Source organism: Xylona heveae (assembly GCF_001619985.1).
Source record: "Xylona heveae TC161 unplaced genomic scaffold L228scaffold_3, whole genome shotgun sequence".
Classification (NCBI taxonomy): Eukaryota; Fungi; Ascomycota; class Xylonomycetes; order Xylonales; family Xylonaceae; genus Xylona; species Xylona heveae.
The window spans coordinates 2,483,795-2,506,408 of NW_017264195.1; the positions used below are offsets into that span (position 1 = coordinate 2,483,795).

At 48.6% G+C, this 22,614-nt stretch overlaps 4 protein-coding genes across 4 annotated transcripts; 3 read left to right on the forward strand and 1 right to left on the reverse strand.

Moving 5' to 3' along the window:
• Positions 1-127: 127 nt before the first annotated feature.
• Positions 128-5,042, reverse strand: L228DRAFT_281783 (hypothetical protein). Its single transcript, XM_018335914.1, has 5 exons — positions 4,883-5,042; positions 4,175-4,808; positions 3,522-4,113; positions 3,270-3,435; positions 128-3,209 (listed from the first exon to the last, which is right to left on the reverse strand). Exons 2-5 carry the CDS (start codon positions 4,719-4,721, stop codon positions 276-278), a joined length of 4,239 nt encoding a protein of 1,412 aa, XP_018190294.1. The 5' UTR covers positions 4,722-4,808; positions 4,883-5,042; the 3' UTR covers positions 128-275.
• Positions 5,043-5,984: 942 nt separating this feature from the next.
• On the forward strand, positions 5,985-8,246 carry L228DRAFT_208893 (hypothetical protein; the record flags this gene model as incomplete). Its single annotated transcript, XM_018329782.1, has 2 exons — positions 5,985-8,012; positions 8,082-8,246. 2 exons carry the CDS (start codon positions 5,985-5,987, stop codon positions 8,244-8,246), a joined length of 2,193 nt encoding a protein of 730 aa, XP_018190295.1.
• Positions 8,247-9,369: 1,123 nt separating this feature from the next.
• L228DRAFT_245737 (hypothetical protein) lies at positions 9,370-10,349 on the forward strand. Its single transcript, XM_018332239.1, has 3 exons — positions 9,370-9,712; positions 9,798-10,005; positions 10,121-10,349. The coding sequence occupies exons 1-3, from the start codon at positions 9,651-9,653 to the stop codon at positions 10,127-10,129; spliced, it is 279 nt and encodes a 92-aa protein (XP_018190296.1). The 5' UTR covers positions 9,370-9,650; the 3' UTR covers positions 10,130-10,349.
• A 311-nt stretch (positions 10,350-10,660) lies between these two features.
• Positions 10,661-16,554, forward strand: L228DRAFT_219234 (clathrin heavy chain). Its single transcript, XM_018330208.1, has 7 exons — positions 10,661-10,912; positions 10,990-11,010; positions 11,107-11,133; positions 11,195-11,566; positions 11,626-15,849; positions 15,912-16,031; positions 16,090-16,554. Exons 1-7 carry the CDS (start codon positions 10,874-10,876, stop codon positions 16,294-16,296), a joined length of 5,010 nt encoding a protein of 1,669 aa, XP_018190297.1. The 5' UTR covers positions 10,661-10,873; the 3' UTR covers positions 16,297-16,554.
• Positions 16,555-22,614: the final 6,060 nt, after the last annotated feature.

Genomic DNA, 22,614 nt, shown 5'->3' on the forward strand with positions numbered 1-22,614 from the left:
CATGACTAGACTGGGTTCATGCAAAGACAGATGCCCGAGTCTCGCGACTGCTGCTCTGACAGGATGGGAAAAGCACTAACACAGTCTCAAACCAGTCACGAGTTTCTGAACAGTAACATTTATCTATGCAGGCTTAATATTTATAAGATTTCATGTCGGCTCAATCAGCTTATATAAAATATTTGCTATGCAGTATTCTTGAAAACTTTTCAATATAGAAAATAAATTTCGCCATGCAATGCTTAACATCTCCTCAACGAGGGACGCGAATTCAGCTAGAGATTCATTGTGACAGTCATGCTGTTACTATGAACTAGTAAAACCGGTGGTAAACCTTGGCAGAGAACTTCCAAATCGCCCAGGTATCCAAGACTGTCTGCCTCACTCTTATACGTGCCCTCAACAGGGCTCGGAAGGGTAGTGAACACAACGGCCGTTTCCTCTGACTGGCGGCGAATGAGGTCATTCAAGATCAAGTGTTGCGCGCGGCAAGGGAGATCGTTGAAGCTCAGAGGAATAGCTTGCTGCGCAGGGAAGCCACTGGCGGGTTTTCCGGTAGAGCCAGTTGAAGATCCATCAGCCGACCCTGGTGGTCCTGATCCCGTGTCCTGCGCCGGTGTGGGTGTCGATGCGTCTTGGTCGGTATGACCAGCAGAGATGTTACTGCGGTCGTAGATAGAGCGGCCGCGGCCATCTTCTTCTTCACGTGGAGGTGGAGAAGTGTCGGCGAACATGATAGATGGGCCGGGACCATCCTCTTCGGAAGCAACCTTGGTCATAGGTACAGGTTTGGATGTGAATTTTGGAATGGAGGACTGGCGAATAATTGGTGGTTTTGCTTTAGGCGTGGAGACACCAGATGCTGGGGCCGACCTGGAAGAGGATGGCCCCGGTTGATGCTCTTGTTTCAACGCCTGAATGATACGATCAGTGGGGCCCTTGGGCGGGCCTTGCTCTGGGGGACTTGTGGCTGGAGGCGCTGTTTCTGAAGACACTGGCGTGGCTTGACGGAGGGCACCGGCCAGTGCTGAAGGTGGGATAGGAATAGCAGGGTCTGACGTAGGATCCTGCCCTTTGTCGTGCGCTGCAGAGATGGTCGTGGAAGCTCCATGAGTGTGTGCTGGGGGTCTTGACGATGATCGCTTTAAGTGTCTGGGGCCTTGAAGGCTATCGCCATGGCTTCGCCTTCGCAAAATCTTCGCCGGAGACAAAGGCGGTGTAGGTTCTTCTCCAGCTATTTCATAGTCGTCCATGGCGTTCTCACTGGCTGGGCTCACCGCACCTTCGCTGGCATTGTCATGTGCTCCAAAAACGTCGATATCGCTTTCATCACTGTCATCAGAGTCCTCACTGGCACTCCCATACATTGCGTTGTGATCGAAAAGGTCGGGCTCTAGTCGATGGGTCCGCATGCCTAAACCGAGGCCCAAATTTGTCAATCCCGTGATAGTTCGACGCCTTTTGTGCCTGCCAATCAAGGCTCTAAGCTCTTCAAAGCGCTCCACAGGACCTTCTCGACGGCCGTGCTGCATTGTTGAGCTTGGCCAATTAGTGGTACCTTGAAGGAAGCCTTCAACCTCAGCAAGCTGCTGGCTTGCAGTGAGATCTTCTTCGCGTCCTCTAATTCTCTGTATCTCACTCCACCATTCCTCTTGCCTGAGGACTTCATTCACATCTCCCACTATCTCAGAGACATCACCGCTACTGTTGCCGTTGACAATAATTTCGTAGGTTGGGAGATCGCCGCATGCTAGCCAGAAGACAAGCACCTCCGCTTCGATTCTCAGATTGTCAAGCAAAGTCTTGACTCTACCCCTTTCTTCTTCAACATCCGACTCATACTCAACGAAAACGGCAACACGCAGCTTATACGTCTTCTTCCATGCAGGAACAGTATTCAAGATGCAACCAAGCTGTAGAATGAGGGTATAGGTATCAAAATTAGTCGTCAACACGTTTTGCTTGTGATCCCCTCCTTCAGCAGCAATTTCCGCTGACATTTGAATCGGCCATAAGTCAATGTATTTCTTGGTGTGGTCTTCCCGGTACCGAGGCAATTCAAGTTGCTGGAACCCCTTGGCAACTGCAACGTTTATCTGAACCCTGAGCAACAGATCCTCTAATATCATGACATAGCTGGTCGGTTTCACCGCTCCCTCCGTTCTACAGGAGTCAGTCGGCAGCAAGCCGTGCAGCAAGTCCTCCCGGGTTTTCCTTCTTTGTGTCTTTCCGTCAGGCGTCAACCGGACTGGACTAGCCCGTCGGCTAGGCTGGCGCGAGGGTTGGGCTGAGGGGACGTCAACAAGTGGCTGTGTCTTCCGATACTCGTCCAAATTGTAGAATCCCATGACGACGATGTTTGGTCTCATTCCTCCAAGCCCGGAACTCATAACAATGTTGCGAGCGCCCCACTCGACCGCGGGTGAAATAGCAATATTGACAAATGCTTTCACTTTCGAAAAGTCAATGTATTTAGTCCAGGCGGCTTGTTGTCGTCGAGCTTCAGGTACAGCAGCTCCGAAATCGCTGGTAACAATAACATGACCAAGTACGAAAAGCGCTCCTTTTTTCAAAGAATTGCAGAATTGAATGAGTTTGTACTGTCGACGTGGATCATTGATGAACAACAGTATTTGTGGTCGCCAAAACTTGACATGCTCTTGTCGGAGTCGAAGAAGGTATTTTCGCACCTGATGATAAATCAGGGCTTGACTGACATCTCCCCAAGACTTTGGAGGCGAAGTATAGTGAATGATCAAAAATATCACAATAAGAATAACGACGCATCCGCTAGCATAGAGGCCATCGACGAAAAACATCGTCGCACCACTGGACAGTGTTCCAGCCGCGGCCGTCCACATATTAAAATAATGAAAGGAAGGCCGGAAATTAGGCGCAGAGCTGGCCTTGAGTAGGAAACACGCTAGGTTGGTTACGAGGAATGTCATCAAATAGGTCATGGTGACAAACGAAGCAATCTGATTGATGTCACAGAGCATCGTGATCTGCGCGACTATATAAGTGATGATGATGGCGACGGTTGGTTCATCTTTCTGCTTGGTACCCTGACCAAAGATGGAGAAGCCGGGGATGAGATTATCTCGTGCCAACGCCTGTAAAAGCTTGGCCGAGCCAATAACTCCCATTAAGCAGGAAAAGGCGGACGTTGCGAATTCTCCAATCAGAACCAATGGACCAGAAATGTTAATCTGTCTAGACTGTTAGTGAAATACTGATAATAATGCCACAAGACCATCATCTATCCTCACGTCTTGCATAATGTTTGCATCTCGATAGAGCGAGGCTCTAGTGACTGTCGCTGCTAGAGCAAGGATGACAATCGTATATGTAATGAATGTCAAAAGTAATCCATGTAGTGTCCCCCGGGGAATCGACCTGCTCGGGTTCTGTAGGTCTCCTGACATGCTCGCGCCACTATCAGTAGAAAATTAGCTTGAAACAGTGAAGTAGTCTCCAGTTGATTGGGGACCAATATGCTTGTATAGGAAGGTTGGTCATACGCAAAGATACCGCCCGTGGCAGGGAAAAGAATACCGAAGAGGTCTTGGTAGTTCTCCTTTCCTTTCAATTGGCTACCAGCGGCACCTCTCGTGAACTTTGGCAGCAGGTTTCCCATGAGCGTCTTTCTGCTCAGGCCAGTATATTCAATCCCTGTCATGCTGCTTTTGAACGGCTTCACGATAAAGGTCGAAAATGGTATGCTGAATGTAGCCAACAGCAGGAGCACAAGAAGTCCATTGCTACACCTCGCAAACAGGCCACTGCCCGCTAGACAAATTCCGGTGCATATGAGTAAAACGACGGTTGCCCAAAGATACTGCCACCAGTTACCCTCAGGCAACCACTGAGCCCAATTGCCAGTTAGAGACCCGAAATTTTGCTTGAAGCAGTCTACCAAACCGACAGCATTCAAGCCAGTGTTGAATACAAAACCCAAATAAAACACGATACCAATGGATCCACCAAATTCCGGTCCCAGTGAACGCGAGATCAGATAGTAAGCACCGCCTCCGCGGACAGTCCCGTTCGTAGCAATGGCAGAGATGGAGAGTGTTGTGACCAGATTAATGAGATACGAAGCAATAAGCATTCCTGCAAGATGCATTAGACTTTTCAAAGAACCACGACGGACAGAGGCCGTAAGCATCCTTACCTAGCATTCCTACTACGCCACTTTGACCCAGAATAAAGCCAAACCTCAAAAACATGAGAATGCTTAATACGTTTAGAGTCGTAGGCACGAAAACTCCAGAAAATGTCCCCAACTTGTCATGTCCACCTACCGGTCGTGGTAGCGACCCAGGCTTCGGCTTCCGACTCGCATTTTCGTGCTTGCTGCCGTCCAGTTGATGCATTTGAGCCGTGAGGGAATCTTGGCCCAGCACCGCATGTGAAGCGTGACGACCAAACCTGGAAGGCGAGCCTGTGGAATTGATGCTGCCATCTTGGAATCCGAAGATCCCGAGAAGTCTTCTGGTCAGATGGTGGGGGCGTGGTGCGGGTTCAGACCCAGTAGTTACGGGTTCATAAGGGTTGTCCACGGGCTCAGATTGGTGATCGGCCGCGTGCTCGGGTGGGCCCGAGGCCATAGAAAAACGTCGATTCAGTTGAGCCGCATTGTCTGTAGCAGTTCGTGCAAGAAAGCTCGATTTGTTCCGGGTCACAGTCCGCCGCAGCGGTTCAAGGTGGGAATCAGACATCTGCTAGGGCATCCAACGATAACAGTCCTTGACAGAGACTATCAGAGCAATGCAGGCATGTCGCGACGTCTTCAAGGTTTCCGGACCCTAATGTTGTCGTCGATATATTTAGTTTCATCATCTTATGCGTTTATAATCGTCAGCTCAAACAGGGGACTAACCAGTGGGATAATAATATGACTTGGCGTTTTGGTGATGCGTGAATTGGACCGTTACACACCCCCAAGCTCTAAAGAAGACAACGTCATCCACCAGGTATGCGAAATGTCAAGATAAGGGTATTGTCGTGGCTCAATCTCTGATCCAGCAGAGATTTGACTGTGAGAATGTAGTGATATATTTCGCAGCAATCACATTGGTAAAATTAAAGCTTTCCTTATGCCAAGGGACGGGGTAAAATACCAAGTGATCTCATTGTGTATACAAAGTTTGGCGAGAAACACGATTTTACACCTCACGGCCGTTGACCAAGATAAGGTGGCTTCTCAGTATTTGAATATGGCGAGCACCTTTTTTTTTTTTGTTCCTCTCAAATTCTTTAAAGATGCATCATTACAGTTATGGGAAGGGACCTCATTCGATTATCCAATTGTCACACTCCTGCAGCTGTCATTGATGAAGGATCAACGTCCAGCGTACGGCATAAAACAAATTCAGCGCATTAAGTTGCACAAATCCGACGTCATATGGTGCACAACTTGGTCGCCCCTTTGACCCCTTGAACTTGAGGCAGCACGTGTGATAGCTGTAGTCATAGCCAGGCTTACTAGGTTTCCGAATCATCAAAAGCCATAATGAGTGATCTTGTCGCCCAGTATTGAAGATTGCAAAACTCTCTAAGTTACTTGGTAGACTGTTCCTTGTAAGACTCTTGTCATTCTCTCCAATAATTACCCTTGATATCGGGCCGACCCTGGAGACCCGGGGGGGGAAAAGAGTTTCTGCGCTGGGCGAGCGAACCGGCAACAGCCCTACAGTCGGTGTTTTCGCTTCTCGCTCGCCTGTCATTGCTCACTATTTACAACTACACGTCTCATCCTTCCCGATCGATTGATAAGGCCTCAGCTCGGTTTTTCCCAATACATTGCTATTGTCAGGAAGCTCCATTGACTCGGTGACCAACGTCGCCTGCCATTTATCATGGCACAACGACAATATCCTGGCTCTGGGACAAGCCCCAGGTCGATCACCGCGGCGTCATCTCCACGTCCCCTGTCGAGAAACACTTCAACCGCACGACTTGCATCCTCTGTAACTTCGAGCATGCAAGCAGGTACGCCGCCTCCGATACGCCAGATTCCAGGTGCTACCCAAGCAGAAGGAGTTCGTTCAGACTCGCAAATCTCTCTGCCAGGAGGAGAAGTTTCAGGCTCTGTTACGGGGCCCGGAACTTCCGCCATTGCCGAAGCTCTGCGAGACGCCGAGGCAAGGAGTCCTCCACCGGTCAATTCGGCTCCACTGCGACCCCTCTCACCAGGAGCCGCTGGAGCAGCCCTCCCGGAAGTACCAAGCCTGATGGGTTCATTTGATGGAAGGCGTAGCATTGGTGGAAGGGGAAGCCCAATGACATACGAGAATCCAGAAATTGTGAGACGGCATTTGGTGCTTCCGACAAAAGGTCAGTCTACTGCGGACAGAGACCGAAAAGGCTCGGGGAAATCCAGTAGGCGATCACCATCTGCTGTCCACGGGAGGCAGGAGAGCAGCGATGAGGAGTTTTCAAGTCTTCGGCTGCAAGGCGGTGACATCACCAGACAAGTGTATCGATGGACTGAAGAGGCTGAAGCCGAATCTCAAGGCCGAGGCCGGACAAAGCGAAGTCGGAGTTTTGATGTGTCCCGCCCGAATCCAGCCAGCGAGGTCTTGGATATCAATTCCATCAAGCAGCCGGGCGGATTTCGCCGAAATTATCTTCGAAGGGCTGCAGAGAGCCCTTCTCCTGCACCAGGCGGGTACGGAACGCTTGATAGTGAGGCAGGGTTTAGTCAAGCGCGGCCGAGACCGAAACTACTTACGAGCAATTTTATCGAATTTCTCAGTCTTTACGGCCACTTTGCAGGAGAAGAGCTCGAGGAAGATGATGAAGTCCTGGGCCCGGATGAGTACTTTTCGTCTGACGCATATGATGAAGGGGATTACTTTACCGACGAAGGCGAAGAGGGTCGTGAGCCCGGCGAGGGCAGTGCGCTTTTGACACCGGGCACGCCTGGCAAAAGGAGAAGAAAGCGGAAGGAGCGAGCGCCTGCCGGTTCAAACTCGGCATCGGGTGCCGTTCTGTTGCTCCTCAAGTCCTTTGTGGGTACCGGTGTACTCTTCCTGCCCAAGGCGTATCTGAATGGTGGCATGCTATTCAGTAACGTGGTGTTGTTGGTGGTAGCTCTGTTGAGTTATTATTGCTTCATTCTTTTGGTCAACACGCGACTCGCCATTGACGGATCATTTGGTGACATTGGTGGAATTCTCTACGGAAAACACATGCGCAATCTGATTCTGGTTTCCATTGTCGTCAGTCAGATTGGTTTTGCTTCGGCCTACATTGTCTTCACGTCGGAGAATCTCCAGGCCTTCATCCTTGCCGTGTCTCACTGTCGAACTTTCATTGACATCAAGCTAATGATCTTGATGCAACTCATCATATTCCTCCCATTGTCGCTCATCCGCAACATTAGCAAGCTGGGTGCAACTGCGCTTGTAGCCGATTTGCTGATTCTTTTGGGTCTCATTTATCTTTACTACTATGACATCTTCACACTCGTGGCACAACATGGCGTTGCTGATATCGTTCAGTTCAACGCCAAGGATTGGACCTTGTTCATTGGAACCGCAATCTTCACTTTTGAAGGAATTGGTCTCATCATTCCCATTCAAGAGTCGATGAAAAAGCCAAAACAATTTCCTCCTGTGCTTGCCGGGGTCATGGTCCTGATCACCGTGGTGTTCATGAGCATGGGAGCGCTCTCCTATGCGGCATATGGCTCCAAGACCCAGACGGTCGTTATTCTGAACATGCCACAGGACAATAAATTCGTCAACGGCGTTCAATTCCTTTACTCGGTCGCTATTCTCCTCTCGACGCCGCTGCAGTTGTTCCCTGCTATCCGTATCACAGAGAATGAACTCTTCACGCGGAGCGGCAAATACAACCCCTACATCAAGTGGAAGAAGAATATTTTCCGCTTCTTCCTCGTTATGCTCTGCGCACTGATTGCTTGGGTCGGTGCCGGTGATTTAGACAAGTTTGTGGCTCTCGTTGGAAGCTTCGCCTGTGTGCCTCTCGTCTATGTATATCCGGTATGTATACCTAATTTCCGCCTCTTTCAATGTAATGCGAATTTCATACTAACAGCATATTCGCAATAGCCCCTACTTCATGTTCGTGCGGTTGCCCGCACACGCTTCCAGCGTATCTCTGATTATGCCATTCTCGTGTTCGGTCTGGTTGTTATGATTTACACCACGGTCTTGACACTCAAGAGCTGGGCAGGTGGCCCAGCGAAAGAAGCGCCAGGCTACTGTAAGAATTAATGATAGCGTCCCAGCGGCTCTCTATTTTCCTTATGTCCCACCTGTGAAGTCTCCGGCCAAGCCTTTTGTACTCATATTTCGACGTATATATTTTTCGCTAGCAATTAGGCCATTGTGTATGTAAAGCGTTTCGTTGAGGGCGGCATCAAAGTTGGTCAATCAATACAATAGATTTTGTAGAAAAAAAGATTTTCCGGATTTTTGTGCCATTTAGTGATTTTTTTTTTTTTTCTCTTTGGCTACGTGATGAAGATTGGTAAAATATTTCATCCCATTTTTCAAATGAATAGATTTCACTGCGAAAATAATAAATAGATAATAAATAAATTAAATAATAGATTAAACTCGCTCTATTTATTTCTCCGACTCTTATTGGTTTTTCAGATTGAATCACATTATACGAGTAAGAACCTACCCTTTACAACGCGATTGTATTGCACATATCGAACTTTCAGGAAAGACCTCCTGGGCACTACGAAGATGATATCAGCGCCACTGAAGGAGAACATGTTCCTCGTTCCTCCCTCACCGACAGGGGCGTGACGACTGAAGACCCACTCGGCTAACCAAATTACAGCACTACCGAAGTCTTGTTTCTGCCCTGAGACACAAGGTGTCTCTTATTACTGCGGTAGGAGATTTTGTGCTTGTTTTCACGGCAATTTGAGAGGTCAACAAACGAGCTTAGTTACCTTATCTTCGTCTAGCCATGAAATATCCAACTTCCTTGCCCCAAATGTCTACAAGATCTAGCCGTCAAGGTGAACCCCTGAAATGAAGCCATTTTCAAGAATGGCCTCGTCTAGACTTGAGGTACATTGGCCGTTGAGCTTTCTCCTGCTACGAGTACCCAGTTCTAGGTAGCCCCTGTGTGCATCCGCTCCACTTCAAGCAACGCTTCTCTGCGCTAACCCAGACCAAGGGCCGATGTGGGCGATGCTCCGGCAACAGCTATCCACAATTATCCGCGACCCAGCTGTCACCATTTTTGTCCTCGTACAGGATAGGATAAGTTCAACGCGTATGTGCCCTGCTTTTCCCACGGTTCTCACTGGTAGAGCTTTTCCTCAACCCTTTGCTTTCGCTCATTGACGCCATTGTTTACCACGAAAAAGACCATTCTTAGAGTCCTGCTCCGATTAGCTTAAATATCATACACCCCGCAATATCTACCCCGTTTTACTGGTTCTACTGCATCCTCATTTTTGAAGTCGCATATCCAGCTTGACGGTTTTTTGTTTCCTGTTGCAAAGCCCTTTTGGCCATCTGATCCCAAACGCGCTTTTTTATCTTCACGAGAATCCGCGATACGACCTATCAACGCAAAGTTTTGACGACCGCAAACCATCTTCAAACCGGCTCCCATTTATCGAATTTCAATTTCTTCAGCAAATAATTAACAAGATGCGCTTCAACTTCGCAGCTCTCGCCCTTACTGCCCTGGCTACCACGGCAAACGCTGCTGGGTACGAACTTTTGTCCCCTTTGTCAACTGATTTGATTCAGTACTGTCGTTGGCTATTCAATGCGCATGATGCTGACAGTTTCTAGATACTACAACACCACTGCACCAGCTGGTACTGGAACAGCTCTCGGGACGGCCGTAGGCACGGGCACCGCTGTTGCATCGACAGGCGGCAGTTTCCCGACAAGCACAGGAAGCCCAGAGATTGATAATGCCGCCCCTGCAGGGCGTGGATATTCCGATAGACTGACGGGCTCCATATTGGCTTTGGTAGTCGCTGCCGGCGTCGCTCTGGTAAGCTACTCCCAGCGTTTAACGCGTTTTCAATCTTTTCGATCCGTTCGTCAAGGAGCTCGAGGCTAGTTCCTATAAGATTTCTTGCGCAGACGGTGCTAACATTAAAATCAAGACGCTCTGAGTTCCTTTGAGAGAAAACACAAAGCAGCATATTTTGCAACATCTTGGGCGTTCGTAATTTGCTGCTGGCAGCAATTGGATTAATATTGGGCTTGAGAACTTAATAGAGGTTGCAATGACGACGGTGCTCGCAGCAGTAAAAATGGCAATGTAGAATAGTTAATGTCATGTTGATATGATAGATATTGTCAATGAATAATATTGTTTTCCTCCTCGAGATGAATATGAGAGGCGCGACCTATGACTCGTCGATATGCTGTGGAAGTGTAGCTATTTCGAAAGTCCGCTCTTCTAGCCGTTCAAACTGCCTTTGGCGAGAAACGTCAGCAACTCGCGACAATGAATAGCCACAGTATCTGCAAGTCTCTGGAACCTGCTGCAATCGTCATGTTATGCGTCAAAGTGTCGTACTCGCTACTCGGGTGTAACGTGGGCGGTCTCTCTGGGCACCCGTAAGCGACAGCTGGGCCCAATTGGCCTTACCTGGCAACCTCTCGGGATCGGTACCGTGCTGTCTAACCTCCTGAGCTTCATCTCATTCACGATTCAATCACAAGAGCACCTCGTCCCCTCTCATCACCTCTTTTCACTACATCCTATCTTCCTCTCCTGTACTTTGAGGGCTCGTCTTTTCTTCAGTCATTGAATTAAACCTTCTCTGATACCCTTTTTTCATCTCCTCTTCTTACTGCTTGATTGGTCTGTCTGAGGTGGATGAGGACGCGGTCCGGGCGTCGCATACATTATGGCTCCACTACCCATTAAGTTTACGGAGTTGCTTCAGGTACAGTGCCAAAATTGGACCCATATAGATAACTGGAGTCTATTGCAAAGGTGCTTTGAGCTAACCAATTGGCACAGTTGACGAATGTCGGAATAGCTGTATGTTTCCACTTGTCCTCATGCTGTTTTACCACTTAGAGACGCCTGTTTGTGATCGTCTCGTATTTTGAATGAAGATCTAATAAACCTCTGCAGCCGGCATCGATAGGCTTCAACTCCTGCGTAAGTTTGACATATGCTTGTCCTGTGGTAAACCTCCGTGTAACTAATGCATTGCCTCTAGACCTTAGAATCGGATCAGTACGTCTGCATTCGCCAAAAGCTCAGCGACGATGCCTCCCCAGAGGTCATCATCATCGACCTCAAGAATGACAACAACATCATTCGGCGGCCAATCAAAGCCGACAGTGCAATCATGCACTGGAACAAGCAGGTCATCGCCCTGAAGGCCCAGCAACGGACGCTCCAGATATTCGATCTCGCCCAGAAAGCCAAGCTAAAGTCAGCTACAATGAACGAGGATGTCGTTTTTTGGAAATGGATCAGTGAGAGCACCATTGGTTTGGTCACGGACAGTTCAGTCTATCACTGGAATATCCTGAATCCAAGCGAGAATTCTCCGCAGAAAATCTTCGATAGGAACAACAACCTTGCGGTACGATTTGCCATTCTGCTCACCCAATTTACCTCGAGTACTAAACAATATCTCTTTAGGGCTGTCAAATCATCAACTATCGCACAGATGCGGACGATAAATGGATGGTAGTCGTTGGCATTTCTCAACAGCAAGGACGCGTTGTTGGCTCGATGCAGCTGTACTCACGAGATCGAGGAATCAGCCAAGCTATCGAGGGTCATGCTGCGGCATTTGGTACAATCAGACTCGATGGTGCCCCGGCCGACACGAAGCTCTTCACTTTTGCAGTCCGCACTGCTACCGGCGCGAAGCTGCACGTTGTGGAAGTGGACCACCAGGCCACCAACCCTGTTTTCCAGAAGAAGGCCGTCGACGTTTACTTCCCTACAGAGGCTGTCAATGATTTCCCAGTGGCGATGCAGGTCTCGCTCAAGTATAGTGTCATATACCTTGTGACAAAATACGGATTCATTCACCTCTACGACCTCGAAACTGGCACTTGCATCTTCATGAACCGTATCTCTAGCGAGACGATCTTCATCACGGCCCCAGATGCGGACGCCTCTGGTATTCTCGGAGTCAACAGGAAGGGCCAGGTCCTCGCCGTGAGCATCGATGAGAGCACTATCATTCCTTATCTCCTCCAGAACCCAGCAAATTCGACCCTTGCCGTCCGACTAGCCTCCCGCGCCGGTCTCCCTGGTGCTGACCAGCTCTATCAGCAGCAATTCAATCAATTGTTGAGCACCGGAAACTATGTAGAGGCCGCAAAGACTGCCGCCAACTCCCCGCGCGGCTTTCTCCGGACCCCAGAGACCATTGAGAGATTCAAGGCTCTCCCTGCCCAGCCTGGTCAGTTGTCAGTCATTCTCCAGTATTTTGGAATGCTACTGGACAAGGGATCCCTCAACAAGCACGAAAGCTTGGAACTGGTACGGCCTGTGCTCGCTCAGAACCGGAAGCATTTGCTTGAGAAGTGGTTGAACGAGAATAAATTGGAGTGCTCGGAGGAACTCGGTGACATTGTTCGGTTGCACGACCTTAACCTTGCCTTGGCCATTTATTTGCGCGCAAACGTCCCCCAAAAGGTTGTTGCTGCTTTTGCGGAAACCGGACAATTCGAAAAGATTCTTCCCTATGCCAAGCAAAGCGGTTACCAGCCTGACTTCACTTCATTGCTTCAGCACATTGTGCGGGTGAATCCAGAGAAGGGAGCCGAGTTTGCTACTGCCCTCGCCAACGAGGAGGGTGGGCCATTGGTTGATATTGATCGTGTCGTTGATGTGTTCCAGTCACAAAACATGATCCAACAGGCTACTGCCTTCCTGCTCGATGCTTTGAAGGACAACAAACCTGAGCAGGGCCATCTCCAGACGAGATTGTTGGAGATGAACCTCCTGAACGCACCTCAAGTGGCTGATGCTATTCTCGGGAACGAAATGTTTTCCTACTATGATAAGCCAAGGATTGCTCAGCTTTGCGAGAATGCCGGGCTGTATCAGCGCGCACTTGAACATTATGAAGACCCCGCCGCTATCAAGCGTGTTATTGTGAACACCCAACAGCTCAACCCTGACTGGTTGGTTACCTACTTTGGAAAGCTTTCTGTCGAGCAGACTCTCGATTGTCTTAACGAGATGCTTCGCGTCAACATTCGTCAGAACCTACAGACCGTTGTCCAAGTCGCAACCAAATTCTCTGACCTCATCGGACCTGCCCGCCTCATTGATCTCTTTGAGAAGTACCGCACCGCGGAGGGTTTGTACTTTTACCTTGGCAGCGTGGTCAACGTGAGCGAAGATCCGGAAGTTCACTTCAAGTATATCGAAGCTGCGACAAAGATGGGTCAGTTTACGGAGGTGGAGCGCATCTGTCGTGACAGCAACTATTACAACCCTGAAAAGGTCAAGAACTTCCTCAAGGAAGCCAAGTTGACCGAGCAGCTGCCGCTCATCATTGTTTGCGACCGATTCAACTTTATTCACGACCTTGTTCTCTATCTGTACCAGAACCAGCAATTCCACTCAATCGAAGTCTATGTGCAGCGTGTTAATCCGGCGCGCGCACCAGCGGTCGTTGGTGGCTTGCTTGACGTTGACTGCGATGAGCCCATTATCAAGAACTTGCTGGCTTCTGTCAACCCGGCCTCAATCCCCATTGATGAGCTAGTTTCAGAGGTTGAGTCTCGCAACCGTCTGAAGCTCCTGTTACCGTTCCTCGAGGCTACTTTGGCCAGTGGAAACCAGCAACAGGCCGTGTACAACGCCCTTGCAAAGATTTATATTGACAGCAATAACAATCCGGAGAAGTTCCTCAAGGAGAACGACCAATATGACTCGCTTACGGTTGGCAAGTACTGTGAGAAGCGTGACCCCGGGCTCGCCTTTATTGCCTACCAGAAGGGCCAAAATGACCTTGAGCTCATCAACATCACAAATGAGAACTCCATGTACAAGGCTCAGGCTCGCTATCTTCTCCAGAGGGCCGATCCTGAAATCTGGGCATTCGTTCTCAATGGCAATAACGTTCACAGGCGGGCGCTCATCGACCAGGTCGTTTCGACTGCCGTTCCCGAGTCTACTGAGCCTGGCAAAGTTTCTATTGCTGTCAAGGCTTTCCTCGACGCTGACTTGCCGTCCGAGTTGATTGAATTGCTCGAAAAGATTATTCTGGAGCCTTCGCCTTTTAGTGATAATGGTAGCCTTCAGAATCTCTTGATGCTTACTGCAGCCAAGTCAGACAAGGGACGTTTGATGGATTACATTCATCAGCTGAACGCGTTCAATGCCGAGGACATTGCGCAGATGTGCATTGATGTTGGACTCTTTGAAGAGGCTTTTGAAGTCTTTAAGAAGGTTGACAATCATGTGGCGGCAACGAATGTTCTCGTTGAGCACATTGTCAGCATCGACCGCGCTCAAGAATACGCTGAGCGTGTGGAGCTGCCAGAAGTGTGGAGTATAGTTGCCAAGGCTCAGCTCGACGGTCTCCGTGTCAGTGACGCCATTGAGTCCTACATTCGTGCTCAGGATCCTAGTAACTATAATGAGGTCATTGAGATTGCCACCCATGCTGGAAAGGATGAGGACCTGATCAAGTATCTTCGGATGGCACGCAAGACGTTGCGCGAGCCTCCCATCGATACTGCCCTGGCATTTTGCTATGCACGAACCGACCAGCTTAGTGAACTCGAAGATTTCTTGCAGGCCACAAACGTTGCCGACGTTGAGGCTTCGGGTGACAAGGCTTATGAAGAGGGCTATCACCAAGCCGCCAAGATCTTCTTTACGAGCGTTTCTAACTGGGCCAAGCTTGCGACAACGCTCGTCCACTTGGAGGATTACCAGGCTGCTGTCGAGTGTGCTCGCAAGGCGAACAGCGTCAAGGTGTGGCGACAAGTTAACGAGGCGTGCGTGGCCAAGAAGGAGTTCCGTCTCGCTCAGATCTGCGGTCTGAACCTCATTGTCCACGCCGAGGAGCTGCAGGATCTCGTCAAGCAGTATGAGCGGAATGGTTACTTTGATGAGCTCATCTCTGTGCTCGAAGCCGGCCTTGGCTTGGAGAGAGCGCACATGGGAATGTTCACTGAGCTCGGTATTGCCCTGTCCAAGTACCATCCCGACCGTGTCATGGAACATCTCAAGCTCTTCTGGGGCCGCATCAACATTCCCAAGATGATTCGTGCCTGCGAGGAGGCACACTTGTGGCCTGAACTCATCTTTTTGTACTGCCACTATGACGAGTGGGACAATGCTGCGCTCGCGATGATGGAGCGCGCTGCCGATGCATGGGAGCATCACTCCTTCAAGGACATTATTGTCAAGGTCGCGAACTTGGAAATCTACTATCGCGCTCTCAACTTTTACCTTCAGGAGCAGCCTTCTCTGCTTACGGACCTGCTTCAGGCCCTCACCGCTCGGGTCGATGTCAACCGTGTTGTCCGAATGTTTGAGAAGTCTGATAACATTCCACTAATCAAGCCGTTCCTTCTCAACGTGCAGACGCAGAACAAGAAGTCTGTCAACAATGCCATTAACGATTTGCTGATTGAGGAGGAGGACTACAAGACTCTTCGAGACTCGGTCGAGAATTACGACAATTATGATCCCGTGGAGCTCGCCCAACGACTTGAGCGACACGACCTCGTTTTCTTCCGGCAGATTGCCGCCAGCATCTACCGCAAGAACAAGCGATGGGAGAAGTCGATTGCGCTGTCGAAGCAAGACAAGCTGTTCAAGGATGCCATTGAGACTGCAGCCATCTCGAGCAAGCCTGACGTCGTTGAGGAATTGCTCCGTTATGTAAGTACCACTGTATTTCTGTGTAGGCACGGATCGAACGTGCTAATCTTTTGCTTGTTTAGTTTGTCGATATTGGCAGCCGCGAGTGCTACGTTGGTATGTTGTACGCTTGCTACGACCTTATCCGCCTTGACGTCGTCATGGAAATTTCGTGGCGTTACGGTCTCACCGACTACACCATGGTAAGTCTAAGTCTGTCATAACATACCTAGTGAGATTTTTTTTACTGATTGAAAACAGCCGTTTATGATCAACTACATGAGTCAGCAAGCCTCGGCGATTGAGTCCCTCAAAAAGGACAATGAGGAGCGCAAGACCCGTGAAACTTCTCAGAGGACAGAAGAGGATAACACTCCCATCCTGGGGGGTTCTCGCTTGATGCTGACGCAGGGCCCGGCTCAGCCTAACGGCATTGCACCGCAGCCAACGGGATTCCGAGGATTCTGATTTTCGCATTAGGCCCTTGTCCTAGTCCTTGCTATCATGAGCGAAACGATGTAACATTTAAAATTAAGGTTATTTTGTGGCGGCTGGATCATGTGTGGATGACGGAAATTCCATTTAATGCTTTTTTAAAAACTTTAGCTTAAACAGCATCTTTCTAATATTAGGTCGACCTGGCCACGGCAGGTCCATTCTTGTTCAACTATGCAAATGTTATGTTATGATTATTCCAGATTTACATTGTCTTTCTTTAATCACGAGTTTTCATTCTAGTCAAGACCATGCTCTCCTTGATTGTAGTACATTTACATACGCCACGCACGTCAAACATTTTGACATCTGTGTTTGTCATGTTGTCATGTTTCAGTTCCGTATCATTCTCCTCTACCTTCCCCTGGACCTTTTGTTGATATATATATGATGGCGAGAAGCATATAGCACGAGTCACAATGTGTCGTCCTGTGATTGAAGATTGAATGCCATCGAGTAGAATTCGTCTTGCTTTATTACCACCTTTTTCTTTTCTCACACAGTACAGTTGACTAATTTGGTCCTTGCCTCGTAGCAGTCATTTTGTTATGCACGGCCTGACGATTGTAACTCGTAACTTTGTAACTTGTTAATCTGCATGTTAGACTATCCCGTCGAGGTACTGCCTATCGCGTCTAGGCCGGTTGTAGGTCTACAGGTCTTCAGGTATTTTGTCTGGTACAGCACGCTGTGTGCTCCGTAAAACATACGTAGTGTATGAAATGGAAGTTGAGTTTGGTTGTTGTGTTGTTTGGTTGTCGAATTGTCGGGAAGGTCCCAGGTGTCCCCTTGGTCAGCGGGAGCCTTGGAGCTTGGAGCCTGGAGCGAAGGGAGCGCTACGGTAGTTAGGGAGCTGTTGGTGCCAGGACGCCAAGACCAGTACCTGGCCCGGTCCATGACCCGGCAACGAAAGACGATGGACGACAGACGAGGGACAAGGGACAAGGGAAGGGGAGGTTCCGCGTTAGTTGACTACCCGCGGCATCTTTAAACCACAAACCACAGTTAACATACAGAGTCTCCGTCTCTGCACCGCACCTAAGGATACCATGTAAGGTAAAGGTGATACGTATTACCTACTCCGTACATAGTACCTCAACTGTCAATTGTCGAATTGTAACTGTCATGTATCAACTGACAACTACCTTCCAGATCTACAAAGTAAATTACACATTGATTAGTATGTACCCGTAAATATATAGGCACCTCAAATATAGGTACCTGGTAGGTAATATACTGCGACGACTGCAATGTACAAGGAACAATTACAAAAGTACTTTGTAACAAGGTATGTAGTACGTAGTAGGATCACCCTAGAATAAGAAATTAGGAAGCTAGGAAATTAGGAAACAAATGAACAAGTGAACAAGTGCAGGCAACGGATGCATAACACCAAGGACATAAGAAAGGGAAGGCACCTTTTAGTAAGGTAAAGGTAACTGGGTATGGTAGGTACGTATGTTCGCAGAATCAAGGGTACGGAGTAAAATGAAGCCGGATATTGGACATGGACGTTGGACAAAGGACATTGGTGGACGTAAACATTAGGCAAAGGATGTGGGAACGGACGCGGAACAGACGGGTCCGCTGGGTGTGATTTTCCCGCGCAAAGTTCCGCTCCGCGCCGCGCTTGGTTATGCTCCGTAAGGTATACCGTATGTCTAATCCAAGAGGTGACGAGGTCCCTCCCTTCAAAACATACCGTGGCTGTGAGGTCTCTGTACCTTCGTATGGTCTGGGCTTTACTTAGTATTCTGTACGCACGATTGAGTAAGTGAGTAAGTGAGTGAGTGAGAGCTGTTATTTGATCCCAATTGCATTCTAGGCTTCTAGCCGTAGGGACTACAATCTATGTGAACCAAAAATATTTTATGTCGGAGTGATATGTACAGTTTGAACATGAAATTCATGTCCATTCTCCGGGGGAAAAAGCATTCCTTCTATCGTCGTGTCTCGTTCTGCATTTCTGTCGTGAGTGGCCACTTGCTGACCTCTTGACGTTGCCCATATTGAAACTTTTTGCCGTAGTCTTTCAGAAATTCAGACCATGTCTGCGTATCCAACACATTTTATCCAGACCCAAAAACGGCATCGAATCCATCGAACCCCACTGTATGAATAATTTGAAACCCCATTCTATAATTCTCGCAATAAAATTGAAAGGAATTTTTGAAACGATATTGGAAGGTAAAGAAGGAATAGTCGTGAGTTGACTATATCTGCGTCGTGCCGTCAGGCTTTTCGAGTGTGGGCGAGCCACTTGTGGGTACTCCGTAGAACGACATGTTGAGATGATCTGTTCTTGTCCGCCTCTATATTTTTAGGGCGGAAGAAGGAATGGCGGTTGACTGACTGTATATGATGAAGCGCCACGGATTCACAATGTTCGCTGGTGGAACTGAGACAGGATAATTTGAATTGCGAATGTAGTATTTTCTATGTAGGTTGTAACCAGAAAAAGGAAGGACAGGTGAGGTTTGAATGTAGTATGAGAAGAAATTGAGTTCTGGGAGTTAACGGTTTATGTAGATATTTGCTTCAACGGCAGTAAACATACTGAGTATTACCGACTTCATTTCATGATTTCTTTTTTTGCGGCTTTCGGCGTTTGCTTACATTGTCTTTTTGTTACTAGCCACGTATAAGGATGCAGACACATTGCTTTTTGTTTTCGATTGTTCTTCGTTAATCGATCGTGATGAGGAAAAGAACCAAGTAGCTGCTGCTGCTGCTGCTTTAGCCTGTTCGTTCTGCGTATGCCGTCTCACTGCCGAGTTTCCGGAGTGTTCGTTGCAGGACGATTTGGAATAAGCATCACCATGTCCTCGTATGGTAATCCAAGGGTATGCTTGTTTTTTTGCCATGTGCTTTTCGTGTTCGTGGCTCGTTTGCAGGATAGGTGGATGTTGCATTGCGCCTTTTTCCTTACGGTTAGTGCCAAGTTAGAGGTATTTACGGTACACCCTGGAGTATAGTCTTGTGCAGGAATATAACTATCTTATTGGCTTTTTGATCAAAGAGCAGCGTATCTCCGTAAACTGATTTGTCGGTCCTGTATAGCACTATCGTAGTCAGCTACATGGTACGGGTGGGGAGAATGGCGACATGGGGTTGTCTTGCCGCGGAGCACGGGAGTGGGCCGTGGAGGAGGCGAATCATGGAGATAATGCCTCATCACTCGTAGTCCTCCGTAACGATCGCCAGATCCTGTAAATGTACTGTACATGGTATATCTGGTAGTGTCAGAATGAACGGCTGTTTGTACTCGTTTTCCCTTGCTGTCCTCTCTTTGGTTCTTGGCGCAGCGATTGATCGGGATAAGCTGATGATACGCAGTCCCAGTAGTCAATGAGCATAATTCGAAGGGTATACGTCATTGTGCATAAAAGTAATATACGGAGTACATAATACCTTAGCTATGGCATAACGCTTCACAATGAACCTCAAGCAGCACTTTGAGGGAACACTGATATCACGGAGGACATTGTGATTGCTAATACGCGTGTATTGGGCTGATTTAGGTGGAAAGGAATAGCAATATCTTCTCCTTTGGTGCTCTGCTTTTTGCTGAGACGTTGGACCATCCTATGAGCGCAGTATGCCAAGCCATGGTGGTTACTGAAATGAGTACGGAGTAGAAGTAAAGCGTAACACGCAATATTATGATGCAGGATATTGCATCAAATAGAGTACACTCCAGTCTTGGCTTCCGGAAGATGATCCAAGGCCCCGGCTGGATGTCCCGTCAATCCCGTCGTTAATGCGGCCCGCCCTGTCGATCATGCATTATGGGAGCAACAGAGATGCGGATAAATATGGACCGAGCAGGGGTTGAGGACAAGGTGATGCAGTGTGGTGCGCGTTCATACCTCTCCCACATTTGCTATAGCCTAGTACTCGTACTACGGTACTACGCAGAAAAGCATACCGATAGTGCATTGAGGCAATTAGAGTCAATCTGTCTGCTAACTTAGACTGAGCATTGGTGCCCTGATCTATCATACTGAATCGTCGCGAGCAGGCTTGATCAGCGGTAGGTGGCTGATGAATATATGTAGAATGTCCAATTCTTGGCGTTGCGATACCAAGATTGAGATTACAATGGCTCAAGCCTAAGGTGATTGCAGTGTCGAGTAGGACAAAGCATCATTCAATAGTTGGACTACGAGTACATGATATCGATTGACGCACCTCCCTGCAGGATACATAGATTCTGAAGGTGTGCGTTGATGGTAGATGAATGGTGATGTGGTGATTGGCGGGAACAGCTGTTTGCATATTGCCAAGATTGGCTAACTTGCAGTGCTGAACAGGGCACGCCACCACTAGGCGAACCCAAAAGGTGGCAGACCTGGCAGCTGCCTGAACCACTTACCTTACGACTACGTACTACAAGGTGCGTAGATCGAGTGGTGATCAACAGAAATACTCGTGTACAGAAATAAGCTGGTTGTTCGGTGGATAGAGGTGGTACAAAAGTACATGATAGATGCAGCCAAGATGCTACTACTGTATAGAGGTCGATCCACCCACCAAAGGCAGCAAGGGTTTCGGCGTATCAGAAACGGAAGATTTGACAATAAAACTACAATCCAATTTGATAAGGCCGCTTAGTCTCCCACGGGAATCGGCCCCGAACAAACGAAGCCGCATCAATGGAGTGCAAGGGTGGGCAAATCTGTTATTATGTAGAAATAATCTGGTAAAGAAAGTTGGATTCTAGTGAATCGGATCTAATGGCCGAAAGACACGGCGGATTAATGGAAGCAAAAAGATTGGTTGATGGGCCGATGAGAAATGACGCGATGGAGAAATTCACTAGCCAGGTGGGACTGCCATGGTCCGTTTGCGGGGGGTTGACAGAAAAACGAGCAACAGAATCTCGAGCGCAAAGGACCGTCGTGGGTGAAGAAAAATCAAGGAGAGGAGATTAGATGCCCAGCCGAGACCGGAGGAGCATCTGGTTGTACATCCTCTCTTCTGGGAATTGGTGTCGTTGAATTGGATGGGTCATAATAATATGGAGGACTAGAGGTGCCCATGCCAAATCATCTCCGCGGATAAATCATTGCTTTAATTATGCATATGAAACGGGCCTTTTTCACACACACACACACATCAAATGACGGTCAAATTTAGTAGTAGAGCAAGGTCAGGCGATGAAACATCACAGACATATAAGGTCAGTTGTTGGCAAGCTGATTTCTCAGGCGGCTTTTTGTCAGAAGCTCGGGGATGGAGGTGAGGTTATGGTGAGGTGAGAATGAGTCGAGCTCGCTTGTGTCGAAAATGGAACGACTTTTGAAAATCTACTGAGGATGATGCTGTACTCCGGTAAACTCATAGACGGCAAGCTTGGCTTTGCTGTGCTAGGTACTACGCTGCCCCAGAAATTGCTGTCGGTTGGGGAGATCACTCTCTACTGTACGGAGTAACCTCTGTATTTTGAGGGATGGCAGCGCTGAGTCAAACATTTTTTACCGCTCAGCCAAGACCAGAACTAGCCGTCATCCCAGAAATCCCCCACCGCCAAATATTTCCCCAACCAGCCGATCAATCTTGAGACTTGAGTACAGCCATCCTTCTGACCAGGTCGATCTCGGCACTGAGCTTCCTTGCGAGGATTTGGGAGTGGGGACGTAAGAAGGAAATCAGCTCCCCTCCGGCTTGGCCGCCGATTCAGTATGGATGATTAGGTAGCACATGGCGGATCAATTCCAGAAAGGAAAAAAAAAAAATAAGTGTCAAAATTAACTACTGGATAGGGCTTGTTTAGTCTGGATTATTATTTTCCTCCTTCACTTTTAATTTCTCATGAGGGTCTTTGCTTATCTTTGGCCTTTTCATCATCGTGCGGTGGGTAGAATTTTAGCGCGGGGTAATTACCGGCCCATGGGAAGTTTGGTGTACCGAACAGGTCGAATTGGCGTTGATGAGTGAGAGAGAAAGGTGAGGCAGGAAGGTGATGATTCATCCGGTACCGCTACTTTGCTCGTGTCGATGGTGGAGAGAGGTGAGTACCTCTGGGGCGGCCCCCAGTTGCATGACCAATTCCCTCGACACACCTGATGCGCCAAGTACTCTTCCCCCACCAACCATCCCCCAGCCGATAATCCGAGCGAGTAGCGGTACCTGCTGTACCGTGCCGTCCAATAGTTGCGTTGTTGTATCTGCGCAACTAAAAAAGTACCTTACCTTGTTGCTCTGCCACGCGCGGTTGTCCGCGGTGCCGGCGGAATGCGTCGAGGGGCACCGCTGAGTGGAGTGGAAAGTGGAGTGGAGGGGCAACAA

Coding starts and splice junctions, on each gene's coding strand:
- L228DRAFT_281783 (XM_018335914.1), bottom strand. CDS start 4,721: ATGTCTGATTCCCACCTTGAACCGCTGCGGCGGACTGTGACCCGGAAC. Junction 4,114..4,174: donor TGGCGTAGTAGGAATGCTAG/GTAAGGATGCTT, acceptor TGCATCTTGCAG/GAATGCTTATTGCTTCGTAT. Junction 3,436..3,521: donor GCCACGGGCGGTATCTTTGC/GTATGACCAACC, acceptor TTCTACTGATAG/TGGCGCGAGCATGTCAGGAG.
- L228DRAFT_245737 (XM_018332239.1), top strand. CDS start 9,651: ATGCGCTTCAACTTCGCAGCTCTCGCCCTTACTGCCCTGGCTACCACG. Junction 9,713..9,797: donor ACCACGGCAAACGCTGCTGG/GTACGAACTTTT, acceptor GACAGTTTCTAG/ATACTACAACACCACTGCAC.
- L228DRAFT_219234 (XM_018330208.1), top strand. CDS start 10,874: ATGGCTCCACTACCCATTAAGTTTACGGAGTTGCTTCAG. Junction 15,850..15,911: donor TTGAGGAATTGCTCCGTTAT/GTAAGTACCACT, acceptor TTGCTTGTTTAG/TTTGTCGATATTGGCAGCCG. Junction 16,032..16,089: donor GTCTCACCGACTACACCATG/GTAAGTCTAAGT, acceptor GATTGAAAACAG/CCGTTTATGATCAACTACAT.